Genomic DNA, 13,611 nt, shown 5'->3' on the forward strand with positions numbered 1-13,611 from the left:
CATACTCACACAGTTTTTTAGCTGGTTGCAGAAAAAACTTTCATAAGAGTGCAATCTAATATTATAACTTATATTTTATTGATGATAGTGTAAAACATTGCCTGTAACTTTTTTGATAAGATACTGCCTTAGCTTTGTCACAAATAGTTATAAAATAAATCATGTAATAAATTCTCCTTCTAGTATTACATTAGATAACTCTGCTAACAGCCTAGTATATTGTATTTGATTAGATGATGATTGTTCTTTAACGTTATATCCCTGTCCCCACCCTTTTTTTTTTTCTTTTACCTTATAGGAAGCTCAGAAATAAGTTTTGGTTCTCAGTTACAGTTAGATCTCTTACCTTTTCCTTTTTCTCACTTTACCGTTGTTTTAGTTGTTATGGCTTCATAACTTGTGTTTTTTATTAAAACTTTCATGCCTACTTGAAAGTAGGTCATATAAATAATACATTAACTATGCTAAAGTATTGCTCGATAGAATTTTAGGTCTTATGCTGCTGCCCCTCCTTTCCCCTTTTTTCTGCGTCATACTCTTTATCATCCTCATCTTACTCCATAGACTTCTCTTGACCGTGATGTGAATTATTCATTTCATGTCTTATCCATAATAAATTATTTGTTCCAGACATATTTTCTCTTGTCACCCTTTATGGTTTATGGTTCCTCAGCGTTCTATTTGCTAGTTTAATATTAACTCAAGCCATACCATTCAAAATGTACTCTATCCAGAGAAGTTTGTTGAAAAGTTTCATTAAGCTAAATTTTAAAATGAACTGTAGCTGTATATACCTGTGATTTCATTATTTAAAGTAGATCTCGAAGAGCATATTTTATTAGGAAAATATTTTGCGTTATACAAAATTTCATAGTTCTTGAAAGGTTTGATTTATCAGGTTGTCTTTTATTGGGAGTGCATCTTTGTCTTAATTATTACTTTCATGATTATTTAACATAATATCAGATTTATCAAACTATAAGAATATTGATAGTTTGGGTTAACTAATTTCTCACTGCATTATACTTCTTTATTTAAAAATTAAGTCTATATTTGTCCTTGTTGATTGTTAAATTCACTCAAATGCCAGAATTCAAATTATTAAATAATTGTTATGAAAGGGCTTGCTGGTGGTGTTTGTCAGTTCCTGTTAAGGTTAGCTGACATGAATGGACAAGCCCTTCTAAAACTTAAATCATTTGCTTCAGTGTTCTTTCCTTCCTAAAGTCTAAATAATTTCCAGAATAGATGAAGATGCTCAAGTTTTGTCAGTTCTCTTTTCAAAGGAGAGGTCTCTAGATAGCCTGTAAACAGTCTTAGTGTTCACATGATTGAATTTTTCATTCTATGTCAATGTCATTCATAAACATTTACTAATCTGTTTTGGAAAACATTATGAGTACATAGATAGTGTGTAATGTGTCAAATTAATAATATGGGCAAGACAGAAATCTAGAAAAGGCAGAAATTACTGTAACATTTGGAGAAGCCTTCATGGAGAGAGGTGGAAATTGAATCTTGAAGGAGGTAACATTTAGATAAGAATAGAAAAATGGGCTATGAGCTGTGGATGGGCCACATTTATGCATCTATTTTTAAGCTGTTTGATTGATGTCAGGCACACCTTGATATGCCCTAACAATTCAAATGGGAAACAAAAATTAAAACTATGTTGAGGAGCCGTGTATACCTACTGGATTTGTAAAACATACCACGCCTGAGAGTCAAGTGTTGGTGTAGCTGTGGAACTGAGAGAACACTTGAAGTGCTTGTAGCCTATGACTTAGCACTTTTACCGCCAAATATATTCTTAAGCAATGTTTTTCAAATATTTATTAATATGACCCCTACACTGAAAAAAATACATTTTCCCTAATGACCCCAGTGCACCCACAATGAAATAAAAATTTCATATAATAATAGTTCTTACTATGTGTAATAAAGGTAAAATATAATAAAGTATGTATCAAATATGAATTTCATAATATTTAAATAAAACAAATCAAAAACAAAATTTAAGAGCAATTTAATGTGTCTGCTTCTTTCATAATTCTATTCCTTTGGCATAGTTTTTTTGCTAAGAATTTATGCTTACATTTTTGATATTTTCTATTGTATTCTATTCCAGTTTTTAAAAATGCTGATTGTGATGACTAAATTGATTTAATGACCCATTACTCGATTGCAGTCTGTAGTTTGAAAAATATTGCTTGGAAGAAATTCTTGCTCATCTGTATCAGGAGACATGTTTAAGAGTGTTTATAGCAGCATTGTTTGTATACCCCTTTTCCCAAAATGGGAAGCAGCTGAAATATACACTGACAAGAGATAGATAAATATATTATAGTATATTTATATAATAGAATAATACTATACACCACGGTAATTGAATTGCAGCTACACCTATCAATATGGATGAATTTGGGAACATATGTTGAGCAAAAAATAGCAAATCACAGAATATGTGTAGTATGATTTAATTTGTATAAAGTTCAAAAGTAAGGTAAACTGTATAATATATCAAATAGGGATATTTATGTCTCCAAACTATAAAGAAAGGCCAGACAAGGATAAAAACCAAAATTGTAAGACAGTGCTTTGCCCTGAAGGCTATAGAAATGTCAGAGGATCGGGGGACCTACAGAGGACTTCAAAGGCAATGGTAGAGTTGTGTGTCTTAATTGAGTGGTTGTGGATACAAGGCTGCTGTTTTTACTCTGCTCTTAATACCTTTATATATATTTATCACAGATTATTTTTGTATGTATCCAGTATTTAAAATATTTTTAATTTGAAGTAAAGTAAAATCAACACTTAACATTACAGCTTAAAAAATAGGAATATAGTAGATACCCTCACTTCATTCCTAAGACTTACCCCATTTTTCATCCTATCCCTGAACCTCACCCGAAGTTTCAGTTCATCCTCATGTCATTTGGAGCATATTTAATAAGGAGCTAATATGGGAGTACAAAATAAATTGGTAATTAAGGATCAGATGAGCATCAGTGATAGATAAGAGATGGAATGAAGGTCAGGGGTTTCTAGTGAGCATACCAGTTAATAACAGAACAGCATGTTGTATCTTGATGTGCCTTCTTGGTTGATAGGCAGATGGGGCTTTGGGAAAAGGTACTGTTAAGAATGACCTGGAGGTTTTCAAAAAGTGTGTAAGCATGTAATGGATGCTTAATAAATGTTAGCTGAAAAAAATGAACAAAAGTTGGCTTGACGAAGGTTGAAGAAGTATAGAAAGAGATAGTATAAGGATATGGATTTCAGTTTTACCATGTTAGTTTAAGGTTCCAGCAGATAATCCAAGTGGAGGCATTATATAAAAAGTTGCAAATGTGGCATTAGTGATTGGGAGAGAGTCAAAGCTGCATTGTAGATTAGTTATTCTCTCAGACAGAGATGAGACAAAAAGCCAAGAGTGGGTAAATTTTCTGAGAGGAAGACTGTAGAAGTAAGAGGGAAATTAAGAATTGAGTCATGGACACATCCTGTGATTACGTGTTATTTAGGTATCTCTGGCAGGTAAAAAGGACATTCAATTAAAAATTATGGCAGTTTGGGGCGCCTGGGTGGCGCAGTCGGTTAAGCGTCCGACTTCAACCAGGTCATGATCTCGCGGTCCGTGAGTTCGAGCCCCGTGTCAGGCTCTGGGCTGATGGCTCAGAGCCTGGAGCCTGTTTCCGATTCTGTGTCTCCCTCTCTCTCTGCCCCTCCCCCGTTCATGCTCTGTCTCTCTCTGTCCCAAAAATAAATAAACGTTGAAAAAAAAAAATTATGGCAGTTCGAATATTCTGAATTATTTTCCTACATAGCAAGATATCTTTGGTACGAAAACAGACTTGCCATTTTTCAGTCTTGAAGATTATTTATGCCTTCACAAATCTGTAATTGTTTCTTTAAAAAATGTTTTCTTCGAAATCATACTCAAATAAGAGGGTAATTCTTATCTTAGTTACATACACTTTTTCTTTGATTGGAATGTTTTATAAAATTTTGTTTTCCTTCTGTTTTGCATCTAAATCCCAAAAATTTACTTTCTGACTGTGGCTTAACATTTGGTATCCAGTTTGTATGTGTCCTTCATCTTAAACTAATAAACAGATACCACTGTTTACTTGAATATTGATGGGCATGTCACCAGAAATAAGAATTGTGAAAGTAGACATTATTATGAAAGCTAGTTAATCCTAATATTATCAGTCAAAATCTAAAACTTTGTAAATAAAATAATTTTTTCTTAGAAGTAGCAACTCACCAATAATTGTGATTTTTTTTTTCCATAGAGAGAAACAGGACTAAAAAAGGAAATAAATGACCTTGTAAAACGGAAGATTGCAGTTGATGAAGAAAACATTTTCTTAAGGAAAGAATTCAGTGACTTGCAGAAGAAATTTAAAGATAAAAGTCAGGAAGCTAAGGTGTGTTGGCTTCTACATAGTTTTACAGTACTCTTACTTTGAAGTCCTACTCTAAGCTTTGTCAGCCTTTGTGGCACAGAAAGTGACAAGCTTGGAGGAAAAATTGCCTTAGGCCCTGCTGTACCATACAGTTTTCTCAGATGCAAAAACTGAGAAAGATGCTTTAAAGATAAGACTCCAAGCTTTGTAACTTTCAGATAAATAGTTAATGATGGAAATGGAGCTAAGAAAGTAGGAGTGTGAATATGTGGCTTCTTGTAATTAGATTCTGATGGGACTGGCATTATTAATTGATAAAACCCAGGTCTGGGAGGATATGTCTGTGTGGGTCTCAAAAATAGCTGGGGACAGCATCAAAGGCAGCTTGATCAATTAATGGGCTCTTTGCAAATGTGTACTCATCAAAGCTGTCATCCAGTGAAAAAATATGACCCATCCACCTGCATGAAAAGAGGCCAATAAAAGTATACAGGTGACCTTGGCCATCAAATATAGAAGAAGCTGCTGTGAGGGTAAAACTGCACAGTTTATATTTGCTGATTAGTTCTCACCTTTTTTTGTTGTTGTTTGTTTTGTTTTGTTTATCGGCCCTTGTGGTACTGTTCTACAGGACACTAAGGAGTGTGTACAGAATAAGGAAGAGCAAAACAGACTGGTTATAAAAACTCTGGAGGAGGAAAATGAGAAATTAAGTACCCGCTGCGCTGACCTGCTAAATGACCTGGAGAAACTGAGGAAGCAAGAAGCACATTGGAGAAAAGAAAAATATAGCATTGATGCAAAAATAAAGGTAGGCAACGAGAATGGAGGGAATAAGAATAATGCCGTTATTTTGGATCTAACTTCTTATAGGAAGTTTATTACATGTGATTTTCTTTAAATAACAAGTTATATATTCAAATCCACCAGTGGGGACCAGCATTAATTTATATTCCTTCACTTAAGACCCACAGCTTTTTAAAAATTGATGTTGCAAAGCAGGAAACTGACTTCAAATAGTTATCTAAAATGTAATCATTAAAAAATAAAGGCTATAGCATTTTGAAATAAAACATGTTTTGGAAAAACATATTTAGAATCATGAGGTTTGACATTTTTCAGCTAGAGCTTAAATTTATAAATATAGCTAGAATTCATTACAATAGAGTTTTAAGAATGTATTTTCCAGGTCTTTTAAAAAATAAAATGTGAAAAAAGCATAAAACAGTTGAAAAATACTCATGTGTGTTTTAAAGATGATGCTTTCCTTTGACTTAAAAGGGCCTTATTCATAGTAAAATTTTATTTTCATAGAAGATGAAAGGTACAGTCAATCTTCATAATAGTCTGATATCTTTTTTCATCAGTATTTTTCAAAATAGTACTTTTTTGTGGCTTTCTCTTTGTTTTGAGAATATTTTTGTTAATTTTTTTCCCATCAAATTTCAGGTTTCTCATAGACTTTATTGAAAAGGCTAGAAACAAATTTTCATGCTAGTAAATATGATAGTGCCTCTATGTATGCACACATAAAAAGAATATATAACATAAGCACACATACACATACATATATACATATATATGGCTATTAAAGCATACTAAGTATGGATATGTGTGTGTGATTATTTTAGAGGTGAAGGGATGTCTGAGTGTGTGAATCAATTTGTTGCACATATTTAAGAAAACACATTAAATCTGTTAGTGTACCATCAGGGAATGACTGAGCCATTGAGAAAATTGAATTCTGGTGCATTTTCTTTCTCAATTTTTATATCAGTTTCTGCTTCCCTGCATCCTTTAAGCTGTGTGGTAGTGCGATAAGGCTAAGTGGCACTTGTGTTAAATTCATGGGTACATGATTATTTGATGATACTCTTCGAATCATTGATGACTGTTTTCCACTTAAATAGTTCATTCTGTGATTGGCTGTGAATTTTGGTTCTGTGACTTTTTTTTTTAATTGTAGGTTTGGTCTTATTAACCTGTAGACATTTTTTATTTACTCTGGATAGTAATACTTTTATATATATATATATATATATATATATATATATATATATATATATATATATATATATATATTACAAATACTTTCTGTTCCATGACTCTTGAATAAGGTGAATTGGACTTTGAAAAGTTTGTGAATTTGGAAGAGTCTATTTTATTATTTTCTTCTTTAATATTTTCTAATGTTTTTGCATTAGGAATCTTAGATGCTAAACCTTTCCCTACCCTAAAGTCTGTAATCTACTTAGAATTTATTTTGGGATATGTTGTTTCACACCATTTATTTAATAGTTAATTGATTTGTGATTCAATCTCTCTCATATCTCAAAGTTTCCGTGTGTGTATTGGTTTGTTTCTGGAAATCTTATTATTCTCATGGTTTTAGATATTGTGGTTTTGTAATTTGACTCATTATTTGGCAGGGAAGTCTTCTTTATTCTTATTTTTGTAAGTCCCAAGCCCTGTATGTGCTTCTTCACTGTCTTATAATATTTAAGAACGATTTTATTAGTTTTACTGAAAAATTCTGTTAGGAAGTAGATTGGAATCACACTTAATTTATGAATTAATCTTGGGAGAATTGTGACCCTAACATTCATGTATGTGGAATAAGATGTTACATTCTTAAAATGGCACTGTCCACTGTTATTCAATTTATTTTTTTTTTTTTTTTTTGATGCTTTATTTTTTTATTTTTTTTTTTTTATTTATATATGAAATTTATTGTCAAATTGGTTTCCATACAACACCCAGTGCTCATCCCAAAAGGTGCCCTCCTCAGTACCCATCACCCACCCTCTCCTCCCTCCCACCCCCCATCGACCCTTAGTTTGTTCTCAGTTCTCAACAGTCTCTTATGCTTTGGCTCTCTCCCACTCTAACCTCTTTTTTTTTTTTTTTTTTGTTCCCCTCCCCCATGGGTTTTTCTTAAGTTTCTCAGGATCCACATAAGAGTGAAACCATATGGTATCTGTCTTTCTCTGTATGGCTTATTTCACTTAGCATCACACTCTCCAGTTCCATCCACGTTGCTACAAAAGGCCATATTTCATTTTTTCTCATTGCCACGTAGTACTCCATTGTGTATATAAACCACAATTTCTTTATCCATTCATCAGTTGATGGACATTTAGGCTCTTTCCATAATTTGGCTATTGTTGAGAGTGCTGCTATGAACATTGGGGTACAAGTGCCCCTATGCATCAGTACTCCTGTGTCCCTTGGATAAATTCCTAGCAGTGCTATTGCTGGGTCATAGGGTAGGTCTATTTTTAATTTTCTGAGGAACCTCCACACTGCTTTCCAGAGCGGCTGCACCAATTTGCATTCCCACCAACAGTGCAAGAGGGTTCCCGTTTCTCCACATCCTCGCCAGCATCTATAGTCTCCTGATTTGTTCATTTTGGCCACTCTGACTGGCGTGAGGTGATATCTGAGTGTGGTTTTGATTTGTATTTCCCTGATAAGGAGCGACGCTGAACATCTTTTCATGTGCCTGTTGGCCATCCGGATGTCTTCTTTAGAGAAGTGTCTATTCATGTTTTCTGCCCATTTCTTCACTGGGTTATTTGCTTTTCGGGTGTGGAGTTTGGTGAGCTCTTTATAGATTTTGGATACTAGCCCTTTGTCCGATATGTCATTTGCAAATATCTTTTCCCATTCCGTTGGTTGCCTTTTAGTTTTGTTGGTTGTTTCCTTTGCTGTGCAGAAGCTTTTTATCTTCATAAGGTCCCAGTAATTCACTTTTGCTTTTAATTCCCTTGCCTTTGGGGATGTGTCGAGTAAGAGATTGCTACGGCTGAGGTCAGAGAGGTCTTTTCCTGCTTTCTCCTCTAAGGTTTTGATGGTTTCCTGTCTCACATTCAGGTCCTTTATCCATTTTGAGTTTATTTTTGTGAATGGTGTGAGAAAGTGGTCTAGTTTCAACCTTCTGCATGTTGCTGTCCAGTTCTCCCAGCACCATTTGTTGAAGAGACTGTCTTTTTTCCATTGGATGTTCTTTCCTGCTTTGTCAAAGATGAGTTGGCCGTACGTTTGTGGGTCTAGTTCCGGGGTTTCTATTCTATTCCATTGGTCTATGTGTCTGTTTTGGTGCCAATACCATGCTGTCTTGATGATGACAGCTTTGTAGTAGAGGCTAAAGTCTGGGATTGTGATGCCTCCTGCTTTGGTCTTCTTCTTCAAAATTACTTTGGCTATTCGGGGCCTTTTGTGGTTCCATATGAATTTTAGGATTGCTTGTTCTAGTTTCGAGAAGAATGCTGGTGCAATTTTGATTGGGATTGCATTGAATGTGTAGATAGCTTTGGGTAGTATTGACATTTTGACAATATTTATTCTTCCAATCCATGAGCAGGGAATGTCTTTCCATTTCTTTAAATCTTCTTCAATTACCTTCATAAGCTTTCTATAGTTTTCAGCATACAGATCCTTTACATCTTTGGTTAGATTGATTCCTAGGTATTTTATGCTTCTTGGTGCAATTGTGAATGGGATCAGTTTCTTTATTTGTCTTTCTGTTGCTTCATTGTTAGTGTATAAGAATGCAACTGATTTCTGTACATTGATTTTGTATCCTGCAACTTTGCTGAATTCATGTATCAGTTCTAGCAGACTTTTGGTGGAGTCTATCGGATTTTCCATGTATAATATCATGTCATCTGCAAAGAGCGAAAGCTTGACTTCATCTTTGCCAATTTTGACGCCTTTGATTTCCTTTTGTTGTCTGATTGCTGATGCTAGAACTTCCAGCACTATGTTAAACAACAGCGGTGAGAGTGGGCATCCCTGTCGTGTTCCTGATCTCAGGGAAAAAGCTCTCAGTTTTTCCCCGTTGAGGATGATGTTAGCTGTGGGCTTTTCATAAATGGCTTTTATGATCTTTAAGTATGTTCCTTCTATCCCGACTTTCTCAAGAGTTTTTATTAAGAAAGGGTGCTGGATTTTGTCAAAGGCCTTTTCTGCATCGATTGACAGGATCATATGGTTCTTCTCTTTTTTTTTTGTTAATGTGATGTATCACGTTGATTGATTTGCGAATGTTGAACCAGCCCTGCATCCCAGGAATGAATCCCACTTGATCATGGTGAATAATTCTTTTTATATGCCGTTGAATTCGATTTGCTAGTATCTTATTGAGAATTTTTGCATCCATATTCATCAGGGATATTGGCCGGTAGTTCTCTTTTTTTACTGGGTCTCTGTCTGGTTTAGGAATCAAAGTAATACTGGCTTCATAGAATGAGTCTGGAAGTTTTCCTTCCCTTTCTATTTCTTGGAATAGCTTGAGAAGGATAGGTATTATCTCTGCTTTAAACGTCTGGTAGAACTCCCCTGGGAAGCCATCTGGTCCTGGACTCTTATTTGTTGGGAGATTTTTGATAACCGATTCAATTTCTTCGCTGGTGATGGGTCTGTTCAAGCTTTCTATTTCCTCCTGATTGAGTTTTGGAAGAGTGTGGGTGTTCAGGAATTTGTCCATTTCTTCTAGGTTGTCCAATTTGTTGGCATATAATTTTTCATAGTATTCCCTGATAATTGTTTGTATCTCTGAGGGATTGGTTGTAATAATTCCATTTTCATTCATGATTTTATCTATTTGGGTCATCTCCCTTTTCTTTTTGAGAAGCCTGGCTAGAGGTTTGTCAATTTTGTTTATTTTTTCAAAAAACCAACTCTTGGTTTCATTGATCTGCTCTACAGTTTTTTTAGATTCTATATTGTTTATTTCTGCTCTGATCTTTATTATTTCTCTTCTTCTGCTGGGTTTAGGCTGCCTTTGCTGTTCTGCTTCTATTTCCTTTAGGTGTGCTGTTAGATTTTGTATTTGGGATTTTTCTTGTTTCTTGAGATAGGCCTGGATTGCAATGTATTTTCCTCTCAGGACTGCCTTCGCTGCGTCCCAAAGCGTTTGGATTGTTGTATTTTCATTTTCGTTTGTTTCCGTGTATTTTTTAATTTCTTCTCTAATTGCCTGGTTGACCCACTCATTCGTTAGTAGGGTGTTCTTTAACCTCCATGCTTTTGGAGGTTTTCCAGACTTTTTTCTGTGGTTGATTTCAAGCTTCATAGCGTTGTGGTCTGAAAGTATGCATGGTATGATTTCAATTCTTGTAAACTTATGAAGGGCTGTTTTGTGACCCAGTATATGATCTATCTTGGAGAATGTTCCATGTGCACTCGAGAAGAAAGTATATTCTGTTGCTTTGGGATGCAGAGTTCTAAATATATCTGTCAAGTCCATCTGATCCAATGTCTCATTCAGGGCCCTTGTTTCTTTATTGATCGTGTGTCTAGATGATCTATCCATTTCTGTAAGTGGGGTGTTAAAGTCCCCTGCAATTACCACATTCTTATCAATAAGGTTGCTTGTGTTTATGAGTAATTGTTTTATATATTTGGGCGCTCCGGTATTCGGCGCATAGACATTTATAATTGTTAGCTCTTCCTGATGGATAGACCCTGTCACTATTATATAATGTCCTTCTTCATCTCTTGTTACAGCCTTTAATTTAAAGTCTAGTTTGTCTGATATAAGGATGGCTACTCCAGCTTTCTTTTGGCTTCCAGTAGCATGATAAATAGTTCTCCATCCCCTCACTCTCAATCTAAAGGTGTCCTCAGGTCTAAAATGAGTCTCTTGTAGACAGCAAATAGATGGGTCTTGTTTTTTTATCCATTCTGATACCCTATGTCTTTTGGTTGGCGCATTTAGTCCATTTACATTCAGTGTTATTATAGAAAGATATGGGTTTAGAGTCATTGTGATGTCTGTATGTTTTATGCTTGTAGTGATGTCTCTGGTACTTTGTCTCACAGGGTCCCCCTTAGGATCTCTTGGAGGGCTGGTTTAGTGGTGACAAATTCCTTCAGTTTTTGTTTGTTTGGGAAGACCTTCATCTCTCCTTCTATTCTAAATGACAGACTTGCTGGATAAAGGATTCTCGGCTGCATATTTTTTCTGTCTAGCACACTGAAAATCTCGTGCCAATTCTTTCTGGCCTGCCAAGTTTCAAAAGAGAGATCAGTCACGAGTCTTATAGGTCTCCCTTTATATGTGAGGGCACGTTTACCCCTTGCTGCTTTCAGAATTTTCTCTTTATCCTTGTATTTTGCCAGTTTCACTATGATATGTCGTGCAGAAGATCGATTCAAGTTACGTCTGAAGGGAGTTCTCTGTGCCTCTTGGATTTCAATGCCTTTTTCCTTCCCCAGTTCAGGGAAGTTCTCAGCTATTATTTCTTCAAGTACCCCTTCAGCACCTTTCCCTCTCTCTTCCTCCTCTGGGATACCAATGATGCGTATATTATTTCTTTTTAGTGTATCACTTAGTTCTCTAATTTTCCCCTCATATTCCTGGATTTTTTTATCCCTCTTTTTCTCAGCTTCCTCTTTTTCCATAACTTTATCTTCTAGTTCACCTATTCTCTCCTCTGCCTCTTCAATCCGAGCCGTGGTGGTTTCCATTTTGTTATGCATTTCGTTTAAAGCGTTTTTCAGCTCCTCGTGACTGTTCCTTAGTCCCTTGATCTCTGTAGCAAGAGATTCTCTGCTGTCCGCTATACTGTTTTCAAGCCCAGCGATTAATTTTATGACTATTATTCTAAATTCACTTTCTGTTATATTATTTAAATCCTTTTTGATCAGCTCATTAGCTGTTGTTATTTCCTGGAGATTCTTCTGAGGGGAATTCTTCCGCTTGGTCATTTTGGATAGTCCCTGGCTTGGTGAGGACCTGCAGGGCACTTCCCCTGTGCTGTGGTGTATAACTGGAGTTGGTGGGCGGAGCCGCAGTCAGACCTGATGTCTGCTCCCAGCCCACCGCTGGGGCCACAGTCAGACTGGTGCGTGCCTTCTCTTCCCCTCTCCTAGGGGCGGGATTCACTGTGGGGTGGGGTGGTCTGTCTGGGCTACTTGCACACTGCCAGGCTTGTGATGCTGGGGATCTGGCGTCTTAGCTGGGGTGGGTAGGCAAGGTGCACAGGGGCAGGAGGGGCAGGCTTAGCTTGCTTCTCCTTAGGTGATCCACTTCAGGAGGGGCCCTGTGGCAGCAAGAGGGAGTCAGATCCGCTGCCGGAGGTTTGGCTCCACAGAAGCGCAGAGTTGGGTGTTTGCGCGGAGCGAGCAAGTTCCCTGGCAGGAACTGGTTCTCTTTGGGATTTTGGCTGGGGGATGGGCGGGGAAGATGGCGCTGGCGAGCGCCTTTGTTCCCCACCAAACTGAGCTCTGTCGTCCGGGGGCTCAGCAGCTCTCCTTCCCTTTGTCCTCCAGCCTTCCCGCTTTCTGAGCAGAGCTGTTAACTTATGACTTCCCAGACGCTAAGTCGCGCTTGCTGTCGGAACACAGTCCGTCAGGCCCCTCCGCTTTTTGCAAGCCAGACTCGGGGGCTCTGCTTGGCCGGCGAGCCGCCCCTCCGCCCCGGCTCCCTCCCGCCAGTCCGTGGAGCGCGCACCGCCTCGCCGCCCTTCCTACCCTCTTCCGTGGGCCTCTCGTCTGCGCTTGGCTCCGGCGACTCCGTTCTGCTAATCCTCTGGTGGTTTTCTGGGTTATTTAGGCAGGTGTAGGTGGAATCTAAGTGATCAGCAGGACGCGCGGTGAGCCCAGCGTCCTCCTACGCCGCCATCTTCCTCCTGGCCCCCTGTTATTCAATTTATTAATAGCTACTAATATTGTCAAATTGTATAAGGGTAAGTAATATTTTAAATTATATTTTAACTGATTATTTCGGGAAGACAAGACAGTTACTGATTTATTTTATCTTAACCTTCTTTTCAACAATTTTTTTTTCAAATTACCTTATTCTAAAAATTTGTACATTTTCTAGATTTTTCTAAGTTACATAATTACATTGCACATTAAGAACACTTTGAATCTTTCTTTCCTTTCTAAAATATTGATTGGCATATCATTCACATTTAATCCATTTAAAGTTCACAGTCCAAGTGCAGTAGTTTTTAGTTTGTGCAGAGTTGTGCAACTATTATCACAATTACTTTTAGAACATTTTCATCATTTCTTAAAGAAACCCTGTAGCCTTTAGCAATCACTCTGAATTTACCCCCTTTTCTCTGCAACACTTGATAGCCAGTAAGCTGCTTTCTTTCTCAATATATTTTCTGTTCTAAAATTTCATATAAATGAAATCATAGTGTCTTTTGTGACTGAGTTCTTCTACTTAGAATAATGTTTTCAG

The 13,611-nt window shown here is 36.8% G+C and overlaps 1 protein-coding gene across 3 annotated transcripts in view; it reads left to right on the top strand.

Moving 5' to 3' along the window:
• Positions 1-13,611, top strand: part of CNTLN (centlein) — a 329,566-nt gene that overhangs the window by 102,038 nt on the left and 213,917 nt on the right. For all 3 annotated transcript variants that reach the window (XM_086685372.1, XM_025934944.2, XM_086685371.1), the window contains exons 4-5: positions 4,299-4,433; positions 5,044-5,223. In XM_086685372.1, the coding sequence (XP_086541498.1) occupies positions 4,299-4,433; positions 5,044-5,223 (315 nt within the window). The remainder of the gene's footprint in view (positions 1-4,298; positions 4,434-5,043; positions 5,224-13,611) is intronic.

The sequence above is a fragment of the Puma concolor genome, chromosome D4, assembly GCF_028749965.1.
Source record: "Puma concolor isolate L17-30 chromosome D4, mPumCon1.1.hap2, whole genome shotgun sequence".
Lineage (NCBI taxonomy): Eukaryota > Metazoa > Chordata > Mammalia > Carnivora > Felidae > Puma > Puma concolor.